Raw genomic sequence first — 24,646 nt, 5'->3', positions numbered from 1 at the left:
GTCTTCTATGGGCCTGCCCAGCCCTGTCCTAGGCCCTTGGGCCAGGGAAGGAGCAGGGGAGAGAAGGGAAACAAAGCAGGCCCTGCCCCTGAGGAGCTCATAGTCTAGGTCAGGATATGAGCTTAGAAGCAGAAGTGAACCAGATGGCATTGTGGTGTCTGCTTGTGGGTACAGACAGACAGCCCTCCAGCTGCTTAGAGAGCCCATCCCTGACATCCACCAGATGAACCAGTGTCCTGGGAAGGGGCCTGATGTCTCTCTTTTGGCCCCAGAATCTGGATTGGGAACAACAGCCAGAAGAGGTAGGGAGGCCTAACCTTCTTGCCCAGGAGATCTGCCCCAGGTGGGCTGGGCTGCCTCTGGAGGGGTCAAGGCCTCCTTCTCCTGAGGGTCTTCAGCCAGAGGCTGGATGACCATGTTTCCTGGGTGTTTAGACACTTCAGAGCTTTCCTTTTGAAGGAGGAGGCTAAAAAGTGGTTAACAGATAAGCTAAGTCCTGAATTCTTAGACCTGAGTTCTAATCAACAGTAGTTAACAAGGGTTAACAGATAAACTAAGGCTTGAGTTCTTATCAACAGTAGGTAAAAGGGTTAACAGAGAAACTAAAGACCTGAGTTCTTACTAATCAGAAGGCTTCAGTCTTTATTCACAGTTTCCTGGAGCTTTAAGGGTTTAAAAAAATTTTTTTTATCAACCAAACAGAATCAACAGAAGCCAGAGACCCTAACCAGCCATAAATAACTGGACTGTTTAAACTGGCATTCCTAGATGACAGGAAACAGAAACTGTACCTAGAAACCAGATCTTAAAATAAAGAGATATCATAAACAGAGAGATCTTCTGGCTCTGACAAGTTTAAGCATGTCTTTATGAACATGTGCAGAAGGACAAGATGTCCTTAAGTTCACCTTATGATGTTTAGAGCCCCCAAAACACACCCCTAGTGAGAAAGGTACCCACCTTGGAGGACATCTCAACACCCCAGGAATTCCAAAGTAGGATATGAACCTCCCACAAGGAGGAGATTAAGACAATGAGGAAGTAACCTACTTTTCTCACTATAAACAAAACCATTTTCATCTCTGTATTTGAGACACCTTTCTCTTGTTCCTTTTCTGTGGTCTCCCTGTGATCATCACAGTCTTTTAATAAAACTCAGAAACTGAGTCACTGAGCCTTGTCATTCTTTGGGACACCTCATGATCAATTTGATCAATGAGATCCATCCCTACTTCACTTTCAGGTTCTGGTTGGACTTGGTGTCTCTGGGCTCCCTTCCAGCTCTCAGGTTCTGTGAGGGAGCTGAATCCTGGAGAGACAGTCCAGTGTGAGCCTGAGGGTGAGGCCTCTCCCTGCCTTCCTTCATCCTCAGAGCTCCTCTGCATCACCCCTCACTCTCTTCTCTTCCTCTGGCCTCCCTGCTCATTAAGGCTGATGCCTCTCCCTGGGCCTCTGATCCTGTCCCCTTTCCTCCCTCCCTCTTCTAGGGCCCCCGCTCCATAATCACCCCCTCTCTCACACACCTTCAGGGGCTCCTTCTCCAGTGGCTCCTTCCCACGTTTGCTTGTGGGAGAAAGAGGGGGCGAGGCTGGCTCTCTCACTCTCTTTTCGTGAGGATGCTGGTGGAGAGTGGAGCTAAAAATGCGCTCTCCCTTTGACAGATAGATGAATCTAGGCCTTTCTCTCTCTCTTCACCAAATTCTTATTCTCCTTAATAAATGCTTAACTCTTGCTAAAGCTTCTAATTTATTGGCGACCACTCATTCAATGTTTTAGACAGACTAGCTAGAATCTTAGCCCCTTACACCCCAAAGTCTTCAGGGCCTCATACCACCCTTACTATTCTGTGCCCTCCCATCTGGCTTTCTCCCCCACAGTGTTCTATTGGAATGTTCTCTCCAAAGGCATCGTTGGCCTCCTAACAAATGGTTATAGTAGAATTACCTGGAGTCTTCATGCACCTTGACCTCTCTGGTGTTATTGCCCAACCCCTTCTGGGACATTATTGTTCTTTCTTCCACTGGCTGCAGAGACTAGACACTCTCCTGCTCTTCCAACTTCTCTGAAAACCCTTTGTCTTCTGTGTGGGATCTTTGTCCTCATTTTGACTGGTTAAGGGGGCGTTATTTGTCCTTAAATCAGTCCCTTTCTCTCATTCACCATTTAAAATCTGAGGGATCATGATTTACCCATTCCACTCTGTTTGAGCAATCTCTGATGCCCCCTGTGTCCCTCACCTGGACTATCAAAGGCTCTGATAATTCCTTCTCATCCTGCCTCCAGACCAGCTTTGCCAGCCTTCCCTTCCTCTCCCTTCTCCCTGGCATAAATCCTCCTCTCTCCCTGCCTGGAGTCTTCCCTTAGCCTCCACCTTTCCATCATTGGCCAGGCTCTTCTGCTCTGCCCATGGCTCTGCTCAGGCCATTCATGCCCTCCACCACATTCAGGGGCTCTTTTCTGTGGAGCTCACCTCTCTTCCCTTGGCCTTCACACTGGGGTCACCTCCTCACTCTGGTGCCAGCCTGCCATCCCACCTCTCTCCATGTGCTCGTGCTTCAGCCAGACTGAACCACACGTTGTGCCCTCAAGATGACCTGCTCTTCCAGCCTCCAGGCCTTTGCCAACACAGTTCCCAGTGCTGGGCATGCCCTTCCTCCCTCTCTCCCTGCTGAGCCCCCACCAAGCTGTTCAAGGCCAATTAAAATGCCAGCACTTCTAGGAAGTCTTCCCAGATTCCCGTGGCACTAACACCTTCCCCAGCAGGCTCCACACATCATTTCATTTTGTACCCTTCTCATGCCCTGATCTTGTATTAATGAGGATTCTGCTTAGGTCTTACTATCTTAGTCCTTTCCTAAACTGAATGATGTGAGGGCAGAGACCTGTCATCTAAACTTCCCATCTCCCCCACCTAAGTTCTACATGCAGTAGGTGCCTAATAAATGCTTTTGGAATTAAATTATGACCCCTATAATCTACCACTTCATACACAACTAGGTCCTGATTAGGTTGCAGAATGGATTCCTTGAAGTGGTCACATTATTTGAATCGCCACTGCATAGTCCTATTAGTTTATTTTTTGTTGTTGTTGTTGTTTTTTGGTGAGGCAATTTGGGTTAAGTGACAGCTAGTAAGTGTCATGGGTCTGAGGCTGGATTTGAACTCAGGTCCTCCTGAATCCAGGGTTGGTGCTCTATCAACTGCGCCACCTAGCTGCCCCAGTCCTATTAGTTTATAACCAATTGCCACATTTTATATAATTATAATTTCAAATCCTGTGAATTGGAATACATTCATTTTGTTCTAGTTAAGACCTAGGTGTGTACATCAGTACCTTTGCGCCTGAGACATTGCTGGTGTGGATACAGCCAAAATAAATTCTTTTTTAGAATTAAGTTGGCACAGAGAACATAGTGCTCACACAACTAATAAGAGTCAGAGGCAGCATCTGGATCCAGGTCTTCCTGAATCCAAGTCCAGGACTCTAACCACTGGGTCACACTGCTTTTCCTTCTCCTTCAGATTATCTTGGAGGATGTTAATCATCATTTCTCTCTCTCTCTCTTTTTTTTTTTTGGCAAGGCAATGGGGGTTAAGTGACTTGCCCAGGGTCACACAGCTATTAAGTGTTAAGTGTCTGAGGCCAGATTTGAACTCAGGTCCTCCTGACTCCAGGGTTGGTGCTCTATCCACTGTGCCACCTAGCTGACCCCAATCATCATTTCTCCAATGCTAGACTGCAAAGTCTTCAAGGGATGAGACTAGATTTCCTTCCTATCTCTCCCCAACAGCCTCATCTAGCCCAGAGCTGGGCACACAGAAGGAATCCAGTAAATATTTGTGACTAGGCCAGGGTGGTGGAAGCTACACAGATGACAGTCAGAGAGCCCTCAGACACACAGTAGCCTGGTCAGTGTATGTCTTGGGGTCCCAGATGAAGCCTGGCCCATTGTAATTAGAGAAGAGAATTATCTGAATGTCAGAGGCCCAGCATATCAGGAAGTCCTCCAGGATTGTTTAGTGAGAAACTCCAGGCCAGAAGGATCAATGGGAGGGAGAAGAATGAAAGACATGAGTCAAGGTTCACTTCTCAAAGAGAGTGGGTCCCTTCCTCAAAGTTCAGGATTTCACACCTACTGTATCCAAGGGGTGTGTGGAGGAGAAGGGCATGGCCACAGTTGGAGTAGGAAGAGCTGAGTGTGAGTCTCAGCCTGGCCATTTCCAAGTTACATGATGTTGGTCAAAGCATCTTTCCTCTCTGTGCCCCATTTTCCTCATCTGTAGAATGAGGGGGGTTGACTCAGTGACCTTGCAGAAGGAAGCCAGAGACCAAGTGGGACTTACCTGTTACCTGCAGTTCAAAGCTGGCATCATTGGAATATCCAGGCGACTGGAACTGACAAATGTAGTGACCGGCATCAGAGAGCTGAACCTGATGGATTCTCAAGATCACCTTCCCCTCTGCCAGGTCATCTTTCAGCAGCTCGGTCCTCCCCTGGAACTCAGGGTCCTGTGTTTCCTCCACCTTGTCCTCATTAGGGTAACTGTGCACAAGGGTCTGGTTTCTGAACCATTTCACAGTCATCTTCCCAGCATCCATCTTAGGGGAGAGGTGACAGGGGAGCAGGACATCCTCCCCCTGCTTGGCCTGAAAGATCCCAACAGGGCCAATCACAGTGAATTCTCCTGTGGGCATTTCTAGGGACAGAGCAGAGGAAAATCAGAGGACAATGTGGGACAAGGAGGGAGAGCAGGTATGGGTGTGGGGTGGGAGGCAGGGGATCCCAGGATTACAAAGCTCTGGGTTCTGTTCCAGGATCAGTTGCTGCTCTGCTGTGGGCACACTTCTGGGCTCCCTTTCCAAACTGTGATTCATTTGTATATAAGACCTTCTCTCCCTTGATTGCCTTATGTATTCATGGAGGTAGGTCAGCTGTTTGGGGATGGGGGGTTGGAGGCAGGGGCAGGAAGGCTCCTGCTGCCATCAATGGCCTTTAGGGAAGCATCAGGTCTTCTCTACCCCTGCCATAGATGACTTACAAGAGAGGAAGGAGCTCAGGCTTCCGGGTTGGTGTTAGGCTGGCCCTTAAACCATGGCTGTGCAGCTGAGCATCTTAGAGGATGGGGGAACCAGGGGAGAGCTCTGGTGGCAGAGCAGTGGAGCTCAGAGAGGACTGAGGGAGTCTGGTCATCTGGATAGATGGCCAGAGAGCACATCATCCCAACCTGCTAGTGGAAACTCAGGCCTGAAAGATCTCTCAGTGGGGAGAGCTCCATGAGGCTTAGACAGCTCAGAAGGACCTGGGCTTCCATCCAAGGGGGCATCCAGCTTTATTTGTCTTTGCTCTTCATTTTTCTTGAGAAAGTGGGTTGAGAAAGGCCCTGAAAGTCTAATGGTAAACATGCATATTTTGTCATTGTTTCTCCTTGCTTTATTGAAGGTGCATGATGTAATTGTGCATGTGATGATTGTGATTTTCATCTGAACCTGGGGGATTATGTCAGATCCTGCACCATTGACTGCTCTGAGATTCCCTCCTGTAGGCACTAGGGATGCAGGTGAAAGGCTGCCCAGAGACCCCAGAGGATTGTTCTGAACTGGGGACAGGTCCTGGGTTCAAAATACACCCCTGCCTATTGGTTAAAGAGGGAAATAGTTGAAATCGAGCGGGGAGAATAAGGGGGCTTTGCTTTGGCCTTATCAGCTGATCTACCACGGAGACACCCATGTGGGAGATGCAGGGGCCTGGGTCTGGGAGAAGCCATTGGCTACAGGTTGGAGACTTTCCACCTGACCCAGGCACAAGTCATGGAGGCCTTGGAGGGAAGAATCAAGGCCAAATGTTGCTTCCAGCCCAGAAGGGAAGCCCTGACAAATGAGGGTGCCTGGGAATTGAATCCAAGGGAAACACTGGACTTGGAACTTGGTTCTGCTACATGGCAACTGGACTAATCTGGGAACCTGAAGCTACCCCATCCCCCAACTCTCCAGAGACTGAGGTGGCCTGGGTGGTGTGGAAATTTATTTTGATTTGGGGACCCTACCTTTAGGCTGAGATTAGAAAGCCTTAGGCCCTCAGGGTCTCTTCTGTGTGGGAGGTGCTGGTGCCCCTCCCCCTCTGCTTCAGCTGAGCCAAAAAGCCCTGTGGGCTGTACAAGACCCCAGATCAGACAGCTGGCGGAAAAAAGCCCCCAGCTCCCTCCAACCTGAGCGGAGGTATCCGAAAGATCCTGGGCTTGTCCAGGCTGGGCTCTGGTGTAGCACGTGAGGCTCAAGCACACCCCCCACCACCAGCCACCACCCTGGCTGGAGGATTAGCTTGGTCTGTGGGGGTGCAGGAAGCCCTGAGATTTGAGTGGAGAGAAGAAAAGGTATATATAGACCTGGGAATGAGACAGGGGAGGTCAGACAAGATAGAGAGACTGAGGGAGGAGCAGACGAGATTAGAAAGGTTGGAGAAGACAGATGGGGCTACGAGGATGCAGAGGAGAAGGGAGAAGAGGTCAAGGGGGGGGGGCTGATGAGATTAGAAAGGTTGGAGATAGGCTGAGAAGAGGACTGGGGACCAGCAGACAAGACTAAACGGCAGCTGACGAGATTATCAATTTTGGGGCGGCAGATTAGAGACGGGGCTACAAGGATGCAGGAGAAGGATAAAGGACTAGGAGCAGAGAAAAGAGAGGCCAAAGGGCAGACTGACGGAGTAGACAGACAGAAGGTCGGTGAGAGAGAAACACAGGGGTTCAGCAGTGGCAGTAAGGAGAGGAAAGTTAGAAGCAGGGGGATTTACAAAGTAAAAGGGGCTCGGAGTTAGAATAAAGGACCTGAGTGCCCTAAGGCAAGAGGCGGCTAAGGCCCTTATTGTATTAAATAAGTTCCAGGCATAGCAGGTGGGAAAGAGACAGTGGAAAAAGATGTACCACAATGAAGTCAGGTTGTACATTTTATTTCCCTGTATTCTTAATTTTAAATAGTATCTCATAAATAAACTCTGCTTTGATTATTTAGTTAAGAGGCTTCTTAATATCAATTTGGGAGTGGAGCAGTGTGGTGGAACTTTATAAATGGCCCACATTAAATTAAACGCAGTCAGATAGCCAGTTAGTCAACAGTCCCCAGATTAGTCCTCCAGTCAGCTTTAGCCACCAAAATAGCCCTAGTCATCAAAAATATTCTTACATTTGAATGGCAGCTGGGGCAGGATTTACGGCCCAATTGTAATTTTTCTAAGCTTATAATTTTTCATATAATCATAATTTTTCATAAGTCCAGTTATATAATTTTTCAAGATTAGATTAATTAGCTATTAATTTTTTTACAGTGGGGAGGACAATGTCCTCAGGATCAAGGAAAGCGTTATTTGTAATTTGTTCTCATAACACTAGAAATAAATATTCCTGTGTAAAAGCTAATCTATTAAGTGGTGACATAGAATAAAGGTCCAAAAGATCCCCTAAAATTGGAAGAAAATCATTGGAAGGGAATTGAGCCAATGACAGAGAGGCTGGACACTTCCAACCCTATTAAAAACCAGAGGACCCTGAGGGGCTAAAAGATAACACACCTGGCCCACAGTCAGTGGGGACCAGGGTAGTCCCTGTTACAGAAATAAATACTAACCCACAAGGTGGTTGTGAGACTCCAGTGAGATAATGTATGGACAGCACTTTACACACTCTCAAGATCCATGCCAGTGTCTGAAGGCCCCTTCTGGCCCTAGAGATAACCCATGACCTAGGTAGGACCTACCTGTTACCTGAAGGTCAAAGTTGGCTTCACTGTAAAAGGGGCCTGCATGGAAATAACATGTGTAGTGTCCGGCGTCAGAGAGCTGGACTTGGCAGATTTTCACAGTCACCTTCCCCTCAGCCATGTGCTCTCTCAGCATCTTTGTTCTCCCTTGGAATGCAGGGGCCTGGACTTCCTCCACCTCCTGCCCCCTGAGGTACAAGTGCATGACCAATGGGCCTCTGAGCCACTTCACAGTCATTCCCCGAGCATCCATCTTAGGGGAGAGGTGACAGGGGAGCAGGACGTCTTGCCCCACCCAGGCCAGGATGGGCTGGTCCAGAGGGCCAGATACTGTGAATGTTCCTGTGTGGAGAAGCAGGCACAAAACAGAAGAGACTCAAAGAACACTGGGGTGGTGCAGTTAATGTGGCCTTCAGAGCAGGGGTCAGGGCAGCCCAGGACCATGAAGCTGTGGGTGTGTTCCTGCTCAGGTGCTGCTCTGCTTTGAGCCCCTCACCCCACCCCTTCCTTGGGGAAATCACTTTCCTCTGGATACATCTGAGAGACAGAGACAAGACGTTCCCCCTCTTTGCTACGTGGAGTATTGGCGGGGGGCAGAGCTGCTGCTGATGGGGGCTGAAAGTTGGGGGTGGAGACAGGGAGGCAGCAGCTCCTGTCAGTGGCCCCATGGAGGGCACCAGCCTCTACCTCACCCCTGAGGCTGCTCAGAGATCACTTTCTAAAGCAGAGGAAGGCCAGGCTTCTGGGCTGGGGTTGGATGTGCCCTTATTCTGTGACTGTGCAGCCACAAAAGGAGGATGGGCCAGAGAGCTGTGGGAGGCCTGCATGGGACAGAGCAGGGCAGCTCAGTGGGGAGGAGGAAGAGTGTGATTATGGGAGCTTACCAGGTATTACTGTAGTGGTGGCATCCTGGGTAACTGTGCCTGGAAGGACAGGATTGGAGTTAAATTATTAGCTCTAGTAGTGACTACTTTTGTGACCTTGGACAAGTCACTGGAGGTCTCTGGACCTCTGTTTCTTCAGTGAAATAAGAGGATTGAACTCAATGATCTCTGGGGTCTTTTCCAGTTCTAAAACTCTAATTCTGTCTTTGTATTCCCTTTGGTTGTGTGTGTCACTGGTGAGAACCTTCCCTGTACCTCTTTCATAGAGAGTGCACAAAAAGCTGCACTTTTTCACCGCTATGTTAGAAGAGGGAAAACAGCTGTGCATGTGGTAACTCTTTCTAAACTTTCCTATTTTCTTGGATGGGTCTAGATCAGACTGGATAAGATCCCCTCTGACCCTATAATTCTAGGATGCTACATTGCAGAGATTGGTGAAGGTGCCTAGTAGTGGGACAATAGCCCTCAGATCAGAGACCATTCCTTATCTCAACTTTGTACCTCCACTAGTATTCAAACACAGGGCTCCGTGTGCAACAGGGGCTAAACAAGTGTTTCTTGAATTGATGGTTTGATTGAAGTGAAATATCAGTGGGTATGTGGAGGCCACAATGACAGAGACCAAAGCAAACTTACCAAAGCTCAGAATGCCACAAATGAGGAATATGAGGTATAAAGGTAGAGTGGGGCCATTGCAGGCAGCTGGCCAGGGATTCCACTTTGTGGTCCAGATCATGGCTGGTAGGAACAGGACCAGGTTGATACTAAAAACAAACAAAGGATATTGTAATTGAAGAGAAGGATAACAGAGCCTGAAAACAGTTTCCACTGATGTGTTAGCTCTAGGAATCAGGAATGTTGTCTCAAATTCTGGGCAACCACACCTTAAAGGGCATAGAAACTCTGGTCCAGCTTGCGTCTATCCTACCTTATCTCCCCATCCTTGTATAGGTCTCACAGGTCAGATTGTTCCCCAAACCTCATATTCTTTTCTTTTTAATTTATGGAATAAAACAACCATTTCTATAACAGTACAACAAAAAATATGATTGCACATGAAATTTCAAAATTACTATGTACACCTTGTTATTCTGTTTTTTTTGTTTGTTTGTTTGTTTTTTAGTGAGGCAATTGGGGTTAAGTGACTTGCCCAGGGTCACACAGCTAGTTAAGTGTTAAGTGTCTAAGGCTGGATTTGAACTCAGGTACTCCTGACTCCAGGGCCGGTGCTCTATCCACTGTGCCACCTAGCTGCCCCTTGTTATTCCTTTTAAATAGAAAACAAAATTGTCATGAAAAGTGTTTTTTCTTCCCTCCAACCCACCCCCTGTTTTAGATATGGTTAGACTAGACACAAATAGGTAGATATGTATAAAATTATTCTGTACATACTTCTATTCCTCAGTTCTTTCTCTGAATGCAGATAGCATTTTTCTTGTGTCCTTTATAGTTAAACTGTGTACTTAGAATAGTGAAAACAACTTACTTGCTCAAAGTCTTTTTTAAACAATATTTTATTTTTTCCAATGTAATTTTATTTTTTACATGTAAAGATAATTTTCAACATTCATTTTTATAAGATTTTGAGTTCCAAATTTTTTTTGCCACCCTCTCTTCCAACCCCCTTGCCCCCTCCCAAAGCCTGCAAACAATATGATATAGGTTATACATTACAATCATCTTAAACATATTTCCACATTAGTCATGTTGTGAGAGAAGAATCAGTACAAATGGAAAAGAACACAAGAAAGAAGAAACAACAACAACAAAAGTGACTCCATAGTTCTTTTTCTGGACGTTGAGAACATTTTCCATCATGATTCTTTTGGCATTGTCTTGGATCATTGTATTGCTAAGAAAAGATAAGTCTATTATAGTTGATCATGGAACAATGTTGCTTTTACTATGTACAATGTTCTCTTGCTTCTGCTCATTTCACTCAGCATCAATTCATGTAAATCTTTCCAGGTTTTTCATAACTCCACCAACAATGCATGTGTTCCAATTTTCTCCCATCTTCTCCAGCATTGATAATTTTCCATTTTTGTCATATTGGCCAATTGGATAGGTATCAGGTAGTACCTCAGAGTAGTTTTAATTTGCATTTCTCTAAGCAGTAGTGATCTCTTAAGAATATTTTTTCATGTGGCTACATATAGTTTTAATTTCTTTATCTGAAAACCGCCTGTTCATATCCTCCAAGTCATTCTTAAAACAATACTGTTGTTACTGTATATAATGTCCTGGCTCTGCTCATTCCCCTCTTTGTTATTTTCTGCAAGTCTTTCCATGTTTTTCTAAAATCATTGAGCTCATTATTTCTTATAGCACAGTAGTATTCTATCACAAACATACATCACAACTTGTATAGTCATTCCCCAACTGATGGACATCCCTGAAACTGCCAGTTCTTTGCCACCACAAAAAGAGCTGCTATAAACATTTTAGAACATAGAGGTTGTTTTCTTTTTTCCCCTAGTCATCTTTGGAAATCAACAGACCCTTTGCTGGGTCAAAGGTTATATAGGTAGTTTAATAACTCTTTGCACATAATTCCAGATTTTTCTCCAAAACTGTTATATTATTTCACAATTCCACCAACAGTAAATCATTGTTCCAATTTTTATACATCTCCTCCAACATTTTTCACTTTCCCCTTTAAATCATTTTAGCTAATCTAATAGGTGTAAACTGGTATCTCAAGGATATTTAAATTTGCCTTTTTCTAATCAATAATGCTTTAAAGCATTTTATATGACTAAATTGTTTTTATTTCTTCATTAGAAAACTGCCTGTTCATATGTTTTAGCCATTTATCAATTGGGAAATGACTCATAAATCTTATAGACTTGACGAAGTTCTTCGTAAATTTGAAATATGAGACCTTTATCTGAGAAACTGTCTATAAATTTTTCCCCTCAGTTTTCTGCTTTCCTTCTGATCTTGGGGACATTTGTTTTGTTTGTGCACAATCTTTCTCAATTTAGTGTACTCAAAGTTATCCATTTTACATCTCACAATGCTATGTCTTCTTTCTTCATAAATATTTCTCCTATCCATAAGTCTGATAGGTAATATGTCCCATCTTTTTCTGATTTACTTATGACATCTCCCTTTATATCTAGGACATGTATCCATTTTAACCTTATCTTGGTAGCTGGCATAAGATATTGGTCCATACTGAATTTTTTTTAACCAAAGAGTGTATTTTTAACCCCAAAACTTAGATCTTACATTTATTGAACACAAGGTTGCTATAATCATTTACTACTGTGTATTGTATGTCTACTATGTTCCATTGATTCACCTTTCTATTTGTTAGCCAGATAGTTTTGATAATTACTGCCTCATAATGTAGTTTAAGATCTGGTACTTCTAAACTCCCTTCCTTTCCATATTTTTTTCACTAATTCCTCAATATTCTTGACCTTTTGTCTTTCCAAATGAATTTTATTATTATTCTAATTCAATATATAATTTTGGTAGTTTAGTTGAGATGACATTGAATAAGAAGATTAGATTAGGTAGAATTGCCATTTTTCTTTTCTTTTTTTTATTCTTTCAACAAACATTTATTTTCTTTTCCATTTACATGTAAGGGTAGTTTTCAACATTCATTTTCATAAGATTTAGAGTTCTAAATTTTTCTCCCTCCCTCCCTCCCTTTCCTCCCCCCTCCACAAGATTGCAACCATGTTACATATGTACAATCCACAAGTGTTCTTTTTATCAGTTCTTTCTATAGGGGTGCATAGTAAGCTTCCTCATTAGCTCCTTGGGATTGTCTTGGATCATTGCACTGCTGAGAGTAGTTAAGTCATTCACAATTACTCATTGAACAATACTGCTGTCACTACGCACAATGCCCTCTCAGCTCTACTCACTTCACTATACATCGATATTCATTAGTCTTTCAAGGTTTTTCGGGGATCATCCTGCTTGTCATTTCCTATAGCACAAGTCCATTCCACTACAATCATATAACACAGCTTTTTCCATCATTCCTCAATTGATGGACATTCATTCCCTTGATTCTCAATTCTTAGCCTCCACCAAGAGTTGCTATAAATATTTTTTGTACAATTTTCCCCCTTTTTTGCCATTTTTCTTATATTGGCTCTTCCCACCCATGAAGAATTAATATTTCTCCAATTATTTAAATCTTGCTTTATTTGTATAAAGATATGTTTCATTATCATGTTCATGTAGTTTCTGGTGGTGTCTTGGCAGGTATACTCCCAGGTATTTTATGTTTCCTACAGTTATTTTAAATGGGTTGTCTCTTACTATCTCTTCTTGCAGGGCTTTGTCGGTAATATATAGACATGTTGATGATTTATATGGGTTTATTTTATATCCTCCTACTTTGCTAAAATGATTGTTTCAATTAGTATTTTAGTTGAATATCTAGGATTTTCCAAGTACTTCATCTGAAAAAGATAGTTTTGTTATCTCATTGCCTATTCTAATTCCTTTAATTTCTTTGCTCTTCTTTTGTTGCTATCACTATTGTTTCTAGTACAATAAAAAATAGTAGTGGTGATAACGGACATCTTTGTTTCACTACAGATTTTATTGAGAGGCTTATACCTTATTCCCTTTACAAATAATGCTGGTTGATAGTTTTAGGTAGATGCTTGTTATCATTTAAAGAAAAAATCCATTTATACATATGCTTTCAAGTGTTTTTTTTTCCCATTTTTTTTTTTTGGTGGGGCAATTGGGGTTAAATGACTTGCCCAGGGTCACACAGCTAGTATATGTCAAGTGTCTGAGACCGGATTTGAACTCAGGACTTCCTGAATCCAGGGCCAGTACTCTGTCCACTGCGCCATCTAGCTGCCCCACTTTCAAGTGTTTTTAATAGGAATGAGTGCTTATTTTATCAGTAGCTTTTTCTGCATCAATTTATATAATCATCTGATTTTTGTTATTGATATAATCAATTATGTGTAAGGAATTGTGATTTGGTGTTTTCATAACCCCAGCTTTGTTTCATCATGGTCCATCTGAAAAGATGAAAGTTTTAAAAGCCTAAGAGAAGATGGGTGTGTACTTTAAGAGATTATAGAACAAACAACACAAAGAACATTTATTGAGTCAAAGTATCAAATTAAAGTACCTAAACCCCACCTGGAAGTTACCCCACACCCACACGAGCCCAGGGCATATGTTGAACCAATTGGAGACTCAGCATGGCTATAGAACCACCCTTCCTGTGAGAGAGGCAGGAAGGGGGAGAGAGTACTCAGAGAGGGACAGGGAAGGAAGAGACAGAGAGACAGAGACAGAGACAGAGACAGAGACAGAGAGAGAGAGAGAGAGACAGAGAGAGACAGAGACAGAGACAGAGACAGAGACAGAGAGAGAGAGAGAGAGAGACAGAGAGAGAGACAGAGAGAGAGAGAGAGAGACAGAGAGAGAGGAGCTAGGTGTGTTTGATCTTCGGACCTAACCAGGAGATACTGAAAAGCTGTATCTTTGTAGAACTACAGATTCCAGGTGGTGGTGAGTTTGTGATACTGAGGCGAAGCTAGCTCGTTAGGCCAGCTGAGCTGGAAACAAGTTTAGGGTTTGAGTTAGTTTTTTCCAGACCCAAGCTGTTCTGAGTAGCTGAGGAAACAGAGCTTATTCAAGGTACCTGGGGGCCTTTTTACCCTAGAGATTAAGATTCTAACCATCTTTGAAGTGAGTCATATTTTTCCCTTTCTCTATCCCCTTTCTCATTGTTCCTGGCCCTATTAACTTTATGTGTGTTGTAAATTTTGTTCCCATTAATAAAACCTGATTTGTTTGTGGAAAAGAGGCTGTTAATCTCCTTTCTTATTAGTCTGGGAGACATAACTGAAAAAGAGGCAGTTTGGAGAATGGGAAAGTCTGGACCTAGAGGTCCCTCATTATTTCCTGAACCCCAATATTACGGCGAGCTGCCCAATTAACTCTCCCCATACTAAATTTGGCCTGAACATATGTTAATGGTTTTATTTATGTGAAACCATACTTGCATTCCTGGTATAAATTTACAATATATAATTTTCATGATATAATGCTGTTGTTTCCTATATATTGTTTGGGATTTTTACATCCATATTCATAGTGAAATTGTTCTATAATTGTCTTTCTCTGTTTTTGCTCTTCCTGGTTGAGGTATCAGCACCATATTTGTTTTATAAAAAGTATTTAATAGGATTCCTACTTTGTCTATTATTCCAAATAATTTATTTCATATTAGAATGAGTTGACCTTTAAATATTTGGTAGAATTCCCTTGTAAATCCATCTGGTTCTGATATTTTTTCCTTAGGAACCTCATTTATTCACCTGTTCAATTTCTTTTTCCAAAATTGATTTCTTTAGACATTTTATTTCCTTTTCTGTTAATCTAAGCAATACATATATTTGTATTCTTCCATTTCATTTAAATTGTTAAATTTATTGACATTTAATTGGGCAAGATGTCTTCATAATTGCTTTCATTTTATCTCATTAGTGGATTATTTATCTTTTTAAAAAAATTTTTGATACTAGTGAAAACCAGATTTTTTTTCTCTTTTTAAAAAGCATATGAATGGTTTATCTATTTTATTCTGTTTTATAAAATCAACTCTAGTTTTATTCATTAATTCAGTGGTTTTCTCAATTTTGTTTTTCTTTTAGTTTTTTTTTTAAAAAAGTATACCCAATTCATTGGTCTGTTCTTTATTTTATTGATGTAAATATTTAGAGATATTAATTTTCTTCTGATTACTACTTTTTTGCATCCCAAACTCGCTCATTTTATTGAGGGTACCACCTTCCCTCCAGTTTACAACCTCTGTCATTATCCACTCCTCACTCTCCATCCTCCATATTTACGATTGTTTGTAAACTCTTGTCACTTTCCAGCTCCATAACGTGTCTCACATCTGTCCCCTCCCCTCCCCTCCTCAGCTATCACCCTAGTTCAGGCCTTCAGCACCTCTCACTTGGACACTGTAGCAGCCTCCTCAATGGTATATCTGCTTTCTTCCTCCATACCCCCATCCCAATGGCACTGCCCTACTGAATACCTTCCTCAGGTCTCTATTGGCTCAAGAATAAAATATTATTTCTTTTTTATTTTTTTAAATATATAGTTTTAGATTTATATCCCAAAGACATCCCCCCAAAAGGGAAAAAGACTTATTTTTACAAACATAATGTGGGGACCAATTTTTAATTGGGGAGTGTTAGCTAAGTGGCTCACCACAATATTGAGGCAAGGAAGGAGACTGGCAGCCTCCCTCAAAACAAAGCAGGATTTATTTAACAAGAATGAACTTAAAAAAAAAAAACCACACAAACAGGATCAGTAGGATCAAGGGAAAGGAAATAAAATGAAGAAAGGGAAATTATACAACCTGAATAACACCACTGCCCAGGAATCAGCTGAGAATACACAGCAGTGTCCTGTCGCCTTCCAGCTTCTAGCTAGAATGGCCAATCTCCTCCCTTCTCCCAGCAGACCCCATACAGCCCCCAGCCAATTGGCTGGCTGCTCTGACAGTCACATGACTGCCCTCACTAGGCTTCCAATCATTATAATTTTGCCAGTCCCATGTAGGTGTCGGTGAGTGGTGATGACGTGAGGTGCCAGTGCCATGGCGATGGCTACAACCAGTGGGTCAAGTGCCGTGCCATTTACAGAGCCCCAGAGGCCAGTGCACGTGCCGAGGTTTTTTTTTTTTTAAATTCTAGCCAAAAGATAGGGTCATAAAAACCTCAAATAACAATTAATTCTTTACATTCCCCCCCTTTGTTTCATCAAAAAACATGGGGTGTTTCCTTGATGGAACAATAAATAATAAACAAAAAATAAATTTTAAAAATAACAGAATATCATAACCAATGCTAACAAACAATATACTAATAACAATATAGGAAAGGGAAAATACATAATACAGATGATGTATATAGTAACAGAAGGAAAAACAAAAAACCAAAAATGTCCATTTAAAATCCTTAAATCCTTGTCTTCAAAGGAGGTTTGAGATATCATCTGGGGAATTGGATTCTGGTCTGGATTCTGGCTGTCTCTGGAACTGCTGGGTTTTCATTAATCTTTAGCATAGCATCGTCCAAAAATGTTCAAATTAAATAATGAAAGTTCTTCAAAATATACAAAACAAATTTAAACTTGATATATACAGCATATTGGAGTCCCCCCTTTGGAGGATAGTCACATCCATACGCAATACAAAATTGAGACAGTTATGATATTACTAACACTTTTCACCACTATATGCCTGGATCAAGGCCAAATTTAGTTATGTGTCCATGATGACACCTGAAAATGTTATGGAAAGGTTACCATACCACATCTCGTGGTGCATAGACATCTAATAATTGTGCTAGGCCTCAGGTGGATGGATTCTGACCATGTCACCAGATTGAGTGAAAAAGCCAAGTTAAGTTAAACCAGGTTCATGTGTTAAGGCTAACATGACACCAGACCATTTTTGGAGTGAGAGAGGAAGAAACTGGACTATATCCAGCAATTGTGCTCTACATAGTTGCTCTCATAAGCAAACTATGGACTTCCTGAATGTATTTGGCTGTTCTCTCAGCCTCCGTCAGGGTATCTTACATGTACCTGTCTCTCCTCCTGTTGTACATATATTCTCTCCAGGGCCGGCAACGTGGACTTGAACCATCTCCATCAAGCTCATTGTAAGAGCAATTAGTCTCTGAAATGATGTTTCCATAAATCATAAATCTCTTATTAATTTCAAATAAAAATAAAAATGCATACTACACTGCATAACTTAGGATATACTTGAAATAAATATATAATCCCAAACCATACCCAAAGTATACATAGTCACAATGACATACAAATGATAAATGAACGTAAATGGCTGATATTATTAAACATTACAGAATCTTCATTAAGCAAGTAAACCACACCATCTTGTCCATGAATTCTCTATCTAGTACAATGACAATAACAGATACTTCAAATGATAAACAATTTATCAAAAGGAAATAAAACATCAGCAAGACTGAATATCTTCATTAATTGTCTTATAAATCAAGAAATAAGGTTCAATAACCCTTTCTAGAAGACAGAGCCATGTGCTCTCAGTGGAAAAGTTCTTCACCTGTAGGAGGAAAAGCTTGTTTAAGGTAGGAGCTTATAATGCTAGAATTTGGGGTACACCACATTTTTGAAACTGGTTCCCCAATTCTCTGCATGCCAAAGTGGCAGGGTTTTCTGAATCATCATTGATTCTTCTAATGCTGTCATAATGACCGTTATGGTAGAAAATATGGAGTTCTTTAGCGTCAACTTTGTCTGTGCCACAAATTTGCCATAGAGGTTCATTCAACTGGTGAATGATTACATTCAGTTGGCTATGTTTGGCAAAGGCTACAATGGTGTCGTTCCCAGCACAAGTACCAGCTTTTTTCAAATCAGCAACATATTCTTCAAAGGGAATATCTGTTTCTATAAAAGACCTAAAGTCTTCTTTATGACTGAGCATATAATTAGCAGTTTCTTGTCTGTGTTTGAGATGGTTTCTCGAATGAACTTCTAACTTGTCTCCAAGGGCTCTAAAAAGACAATTTCCATTTCCTGATACCTTATGGAGTTTGACTGCAAGGGTTTGCAATTAAGTGATAATGCTTGCAAATTGGAACTGTCTATTACCCCTGGGCTCTGTTCGGTTTCTTTGCTCTTTAGCAGCTGGTTGAGTTTTATCTGAAATTACTTTACCCACAAATGGTGTGGGCTTCACATGGGAACAATGAATACAAGATTTTTCTCCAATTTTAATAGCAGTAGGAGTTGTCAATAATACCTGAAAAGGTCCCTCCCAAGCGGGCTGGGTCCCACTGGTCCGCTGAAAATTCTTAATATATACATTGTCTCCAGGACTTAAATCATGCAAGGAAAAGTCTAAAGGACCAGCTTGTACAGCAACTCCTGCTTCATGGAGTTCACATAGCCTAGTTTGTAGTTCCTGTATATAGGAAGCAACAGAATTATCACCTCCCACCAGTGATGTATAGACTGGGGGAAAAGTTTTAGCTTGGATAGGAGGGTGACCAAAAAGCATCTCATAAGGAGATATGTGGAGTTCCCCTCTTGGTCTACTGCTCAGAGAGAATAATACCAAGGGCAGAATATCAGGCCATTTTAAATGGGTTTCAGTACATAATTTTCCAATCATGCTCTTAATCTCTTTATTCATACGTTCAACTTGGCCTGAGCTTTGAGGTTGGTAAGGAGTATGAAATCTAGGAGTTACTCCCAAGAAAGAATAAATCTGGGAGAGAATTGAATCTGTAAAATGTGTACCTCTATCGGAGTCAATGCATGCTGGTGGCCCAAAGTGGGGAACAATCTCTTTAAAGAGAGCTTTGGCCACAAAGCCAGCAGTTGCTTGTAGGGCAGGAAAAGCCTCCACCCATCGAGTGAGCTTGTCAATAATAACAAGGCAAAATTTATATTGTCCTGCTTTGGGCATAGAAATAAAGTCAATTTGTAGATGTTCAAAAGGTGTATATGCCAAAGGGCGCCCTCCATATGCTTTAGCACGGAAGGCATGTTGATTGTAAGATTGACATGTGGAGCAGCCCGAGCAGATTCGAGACGCTGCATTAGTTATACCTGGTGCTAAGAAGGTCCTTTTAACTGAGTCCACAATGCCTTGTGTGCCAAAATGGCCTTTCTTGTGAATAGACAGGCATACCTGGTGATAGAATTTCTGGGGGAGAAGTGGTTTTCCCTCCAAAGACATCCAGACTCCACTGATCTGTTTAGCCTTGAATCTCTTTTTCCACCTTTCTACTTCAGAATCATCATAAGTTAGGTGGAGAGAAACATCCTCAGAAGGTGAGAGGTTAAATATATGTTCAGGGGCTTCTAAAGTAGCGAGCTTAGCTGCTGAATCAGCTTGTGCATTCCCCATTGAAACAGGATCACTATTCCCTGTGTGGGCAGGGCAATGTACAATGGCTAGAGCAGAGAGAAGTTTCAGGGCAGATAGGAGGCCCTTGATAAGGTCTCCATTAGCAATAGCTTTGCCAGAGGACCTTAGAAAGCCCCTCTGTAGCCAAAGCATGCCTACCACATGACATACACCGAAGGCATATCTGGAGTCAGTATAAATGGTAGTGCTCTTCCCTATGGCTATGTTACAGGCTTGTGTAAGAGCCACAAGTTCAGCAGCTTGTACACTAAAATGTGAAGGCAGAGAAGCAGCCCAGATAATATCATAATCAGTAACTACAGCAGCCCCAGTGAAACAGGTGCCATCTTTCATAAATGAAGAATCATCCATATAGAGGACAATATCAGGGTTCTCTAAAGGTGTATCCAAAAGGTCATCATGGGGTTTCTCAGCCATATCAACTAAAGAGGCACAGTCATGCAACGGCTCCCCAAAGAGTGGTAAGTTAGGGAGCAGTGTTGCTGGGTTAAAGACTGTACAGCGTTTTCAAGAGATATTTTCATGACCTAGCAGGGTTACTTCATACTTAGCCAGCCTTTGATCTGAAAAGGCTTGTGTTCTATGGCATAGTAAGAGAGCCTCTACTTCGTGGGGACATTGTATTGTAAGATGATTACCTAGGACCAAATCAGAGGCTTTTTCTACCAAAAGGGCTGTAGCCACCACTGCCCTGAGTCAGGGTGACACCCCAGAGGCCACAGAATCTAGTTGGCTGGAATAATAAGCTATTGGACGCTGGATGGGTCCTAATGATTGAGTCAGGACCCCAGAAGCCACTCCCTTCTGTTCATGCACAAAAAGAGTAAAAGACTTACTGTAATCTGGGAGTCCTAGTGCAGGTGCTGATAACAATGCCCACTTCAATTCTGTTATAGCTGAGATATGCTGGGAATCCAGCTGTAAAGGTTCTGGGACAGAATTTTTGGTTAGAGCTATAAGAGGCTTAGTAATTTCACCAAAAGAGGGTATCCATTGTCTGCAATACCCAGCTGCTCCCAGAATGGCCCTTAACTGCTTCTTAGTAGAGGGAGCAGCGAATTGTTGAATAGCCTGGACTCACTTAGGAGAGACAGAGCAAGTTCCAGCAGCCAGAATGAAGCCCAAATATTCTACCTGAGGTAAGCATCATTGCACCATTGACTTAGAGACCTTGTGGCCTCTCTTGTATAGTTCTAAATAATAAATGGTGGCTGTCTTCCTGACAGGTGGCAGCTTCAGGGGAGTCCAAAAATAAATCAACATACTGCACTGAAGTGGAACCTTTAAAAGTAATAGAGGGGGGCAGCTAGGTGGTGCAGTGGATAGAGCACTGGCCCTGGAGTCAGGAGTACCTGAGTTCAAATCCGACCTCAGACACTTAACACTTACTAGCTGTGTGACCTTGAGCAAGTCACTTAACCCCAATTTCCTCACTAAAAAAAAAAAAAAAAGTAATAGAGGCCAGGTCCTGTTGTAAAATTTGAGAAAATAATGTAGGACTGTCCACAAATCCCTGTGGGAGTCTAGTCCAGGTCCACTCTGTATTTTTCCAGGTAAAGACAAATACTGGAAATCCTCATGCAGTGGTATAGAGAAAAAGGCAGAGCAGAGGTCTACCACTGTGTCCCCCCCTTTGTTTCTTCTAGGAAGAGGTGTTCCTAGATGAAACAGTAAAAAAATAATTAAGTCTTTGTAAGTCTTTTCTCAGTTTTCTTGTCTTCTTGGAGTGGTAAGATGTCATCAGGAGGAAGCTGGATTCTGGTCTGGAAAGCTGGATTCTTCTTCTTTAACTGAATTGCTGGATTTTTTACTAAACCTTAGCATAGCGTTGTCAATGATCAAATTTAGTACATTCCATTACATTCCCTCCTTTATATAATAGAGGGTTGAGGTAGTTATGCAATCTATAACACTTCTTACCACCATGTGTCTGGATCAAAGCCAAATTTAGTAACGTGTTTATGTCACCTGAAAATGTTATGGAAAGGTTATCATACCACATCTCATGGTTTCGAGACATCCAGTAGGCCATAGGTGGATGGATTCTGACTATGCCATCAGACTTAGTGAAAGAAAAAGAAAACTTTTAGAAGGGAGAGAGGAAGAAACTGGACTGTGTCCAGCAATTGTGGTCTATATAGTTGCCATCATAAGCAAACCATAGACTTACATGTACCTGTCTCTCCTCCTGTTGTACATATATTCTCTACAGGGCCTATATCAAACTCATTGTAAGAGAAGTTAGTCTCTGAGATGATACGTTTCCATAATTCATAAATCTCATATTAATTTCACCAAAGACAGTATGATGGTAAAAATGCATGTTATGCTGCATATAACTGATGATGTACTTGTAATATATACAATAATTCCAAACCATACCCACAATGTACATAGTCACAATGACATGTAAATGATATATGAATGTAAATGACTGATAATATTAGACATTACATAATCTTTTAGCAAGTAAACACATTATCTTATACATGAATTCTCTATCTAGTATGACAGTAACAGATACTTAAAGTGATAAACAATTCATCAAAAAGAAATGAGTCAATATTCAATATGTCCATTGATAAATCAAGCAATAGGTTTTAAACATAATACCATAAACAGACTCATTAAACTCATGGTTCAAAACAAACAAACAAAGTTTACCTGAAGAAGGAAAAGCTTGTTAAGTTTTTAAGTATTTAAGCAGTCAGAATTTGGGGTATGCCACATTGTTTTATCTATGTTCCATTCCTCCCCTTTGTCTTGTCAATCCTGTGCCCCCCTTTGAGGGAGTCCATGGTTACCCTGATTCTGGTTCTGTCCTTCTCTTCCTCCCTGATAGGGTCTACGGTTATTCTGATACTGTCTCTTTGTATCCCCCTGAAAAGATTTATATCCATTTTGATTCTGCCTGTAATAAGGCCTATAATTACTCCGGTTGTTTCCTTTCTGATAAAAGTTTCCAAAATTATTTAGATTTCCCCCAAAGAATTCCTCAAGGCTCTCGGTCATTGTCCTCTTAAGGTCTTGTTTTCTAGTCCTACATTCCCTCAAGAAGTGTCCTTGTTTTTTGCAGTATTCGCAAAGTTTAGGGGGTTGATAGCGATTTTCAATTTTCCAGTTTCGCTGCCTTGCTGCAGCTACTATATCTGCTCTTTCTCCTGGGGACAATATTATTTCCATAAGGTCAGTAACATCATTCCAAGTGGGCTGATATGCTCTAAAAATTGCTCTAAACTGCCTGATAACTGCTGTGGGATCTTCATCAAATTTAGGAGTGCTTTGTCCCCATAAAGCCAAATCCTTGGGTGTAAAAGGTGTGTATTGTCTGAGTTTACGTATAGTACCTTTTTGACCATGGGCGAGGATCTCTTGAAGGGGAAAAATTTTTACTTTCTCTGTTTCCTCTACAGGGGAATCATTTCTTTCTTTCTTTATTTGTTTGTTTGGTATGGAGGAAGTAGAGGGCGAGGGAATAAGAGGTGGGTCATTTGGAATTTCAGTCTGAACGGCCTTGGATTGAGTTGTATTATTGGGCGTTTCGGTTTGGGAGGCCATGTCTTTCTGCCAGTTTATTGTTTCAGTTTGGGAGGCAGACTCAGATGTAAACTGGGGCCTGGATTTTCTTCGTCTTATATTTTTAGTATGATAATTTTCGCTTGCTCTGGCCCAGATTTTCCAATAACGTAAATGTTCAGGTGGACATCTACTTAGGGTTCTTTGCAAATGCCTCAATGTTTGGGGATCAAATGACCCATATTTGGGCCATTCTTCCTGTAACTCCTCATGCCACATAAAACACAGTCTGATAAGCTCTCCTCTGGTCATGGTTCTATTTAGTCTAAGTTTTCCCTCATTCCAATCCATAAGTAGCTTTCCTAATGGAGAATCCCGGGGAATCATCTTTATTCTAATATTATCTAGGGCATGCCAAATTCTCCATACCACACCACAAAGCCCCACAAAACCAAAAAGAGTAATAAAAATATATTCAAATTCAAACTGGCCAACATCTCTGATTAGTGAAGGTAAAGCTAGAAAAGGGGTAATTAGGATGTTTAAAAGATCCATTTGAAATTTAAAACAGCCTATACTTGGTAGTTCTTTCCAATTTAAGGGGACAGGGAGGGGAAATCTTACCCAATCAGAAGATCAGAAGACGATTGTTCCGGTTTTCCTCTTCGTGGTCAGCCAAACTGTGATGTTTAAAATCTAAATTGTGGTCACCTTAAATCAGAAGCTTCAGCTCCAGTCTAGCCTAGAGTTCCAGCCTGGTTGAGTTCTTCCTGAAGTCCTCCTCCACGAGCCTGCTTTAATCAGGAACACCCTTTTACAAGCTGTTTGTGGAAGCTTTTTTATAGATCTGGAACAGAGGCGGTCATTACACACTGCTTCAAGGTGATTGGTTCAAATTGGTTCAAATCCATTGGCTTTGAAGGTATTCTCAAGTTGAGTTCACAGTCTAGTTTCTGAGAACAATACCTTCTTAAGGGATAGCCAGGTGTGATTACAATCCAATTAACTTGAAGTAGGCTTAATCAGTAGTCAATCACTCTCACTTGATTCAATCAGTATAGATTAATCTCCAGGTGGGTCTTTGAGTATCTGCTAAAATCCCATTATTTCATCACAATGCCATCCACCTCCAAAGAAAGAAATGATATTGATGGAACAGACTGAAGCAGGCTATTTTTCACTTTCTTTCATTTTTTTTTCTTTTAACCAATTTTCCTTGTACAAAATGACAAATATGGTCATGTTTTACATAATTAAAGGGGGAGGGGAGGGAGGGAAAGAAGGATAAAAATTGGAACCCAAAACTATAAATAAAAATGTTTGTTATTTAAAATAATTAAATAAAGAGATAAATATCTAGTTTTGCATAAGATTACAGTTTGCAGAATTATTAGTGCTTGTACAGTAAATGTAAATCGTTAAAATGTTAACATATGCACATTGGAGTACATACTTCACATTTTTGACTGACAAGGAATATGACTGAAATTGTTTGAAGACCAAGAGACATGGACTAAGTGAATAGGCACAGAGCATGTA

The 24,646-nt window shown here is 41.7% G+C and overlaps 1 protein-coding gene across 1 annotated transcript in view; it reads right to left on the bottom strand.

The window, feature by feature from the left end:
* The window catches only part of LOC122749863 (butyrophilin-like protein 8), a 30,381-nt gene extending 6,593 nt beyond the window's left edge, over positions 1–23,788 (bottom strand). The window contains exons 1-5 of the mRNA XM_043996423.1: positions 23,732–23,788; positions 9,274–9,401; positions 8,638–8,676; positions 7,751–8,095; positions 4,345–4,698 (exon numbers count right to left, since the gene is read on the bottom strand). Of these exons, the coding sequence (XP_043852358.1) occupies positions 4,345–4,698; positions 7,751–8,095; positions 8,638–8,676; positions 9,274–9,373 (838 nt within the window). The 5' untranslated portion in view covers positions 9,374–9,401; positions 23,732–23,788. The remainder of the gene's footprint in view (positions 1–4,344; positions 4,699–7,750; positions 8,096–8,637; positions 8,677–9,273; positions 9,402–23,731) is intronic.
* Positions 23,789–24,646: the final 858 nt, after the last annotated feature.

This window comes from Dromiciops gliroides, chromosome 3 (genome assembly GCF_019393635.1).
Source record: "Dromiciops gliroides isolate mDroGli1 chromosome 3, mDroGli1.pri, whole genome shotgun sequence".
NCBI lineage: Eukaryota > Metazoa > Chordata > Mammalia > Microbiotheria > Microbiotheriidae > Dromiciops > Dromiciops gliroides.
Note: the sequence above shows the minus strand (reverse complement) of the source record. Positions and strands in the feature narration are given on the sequence as shown.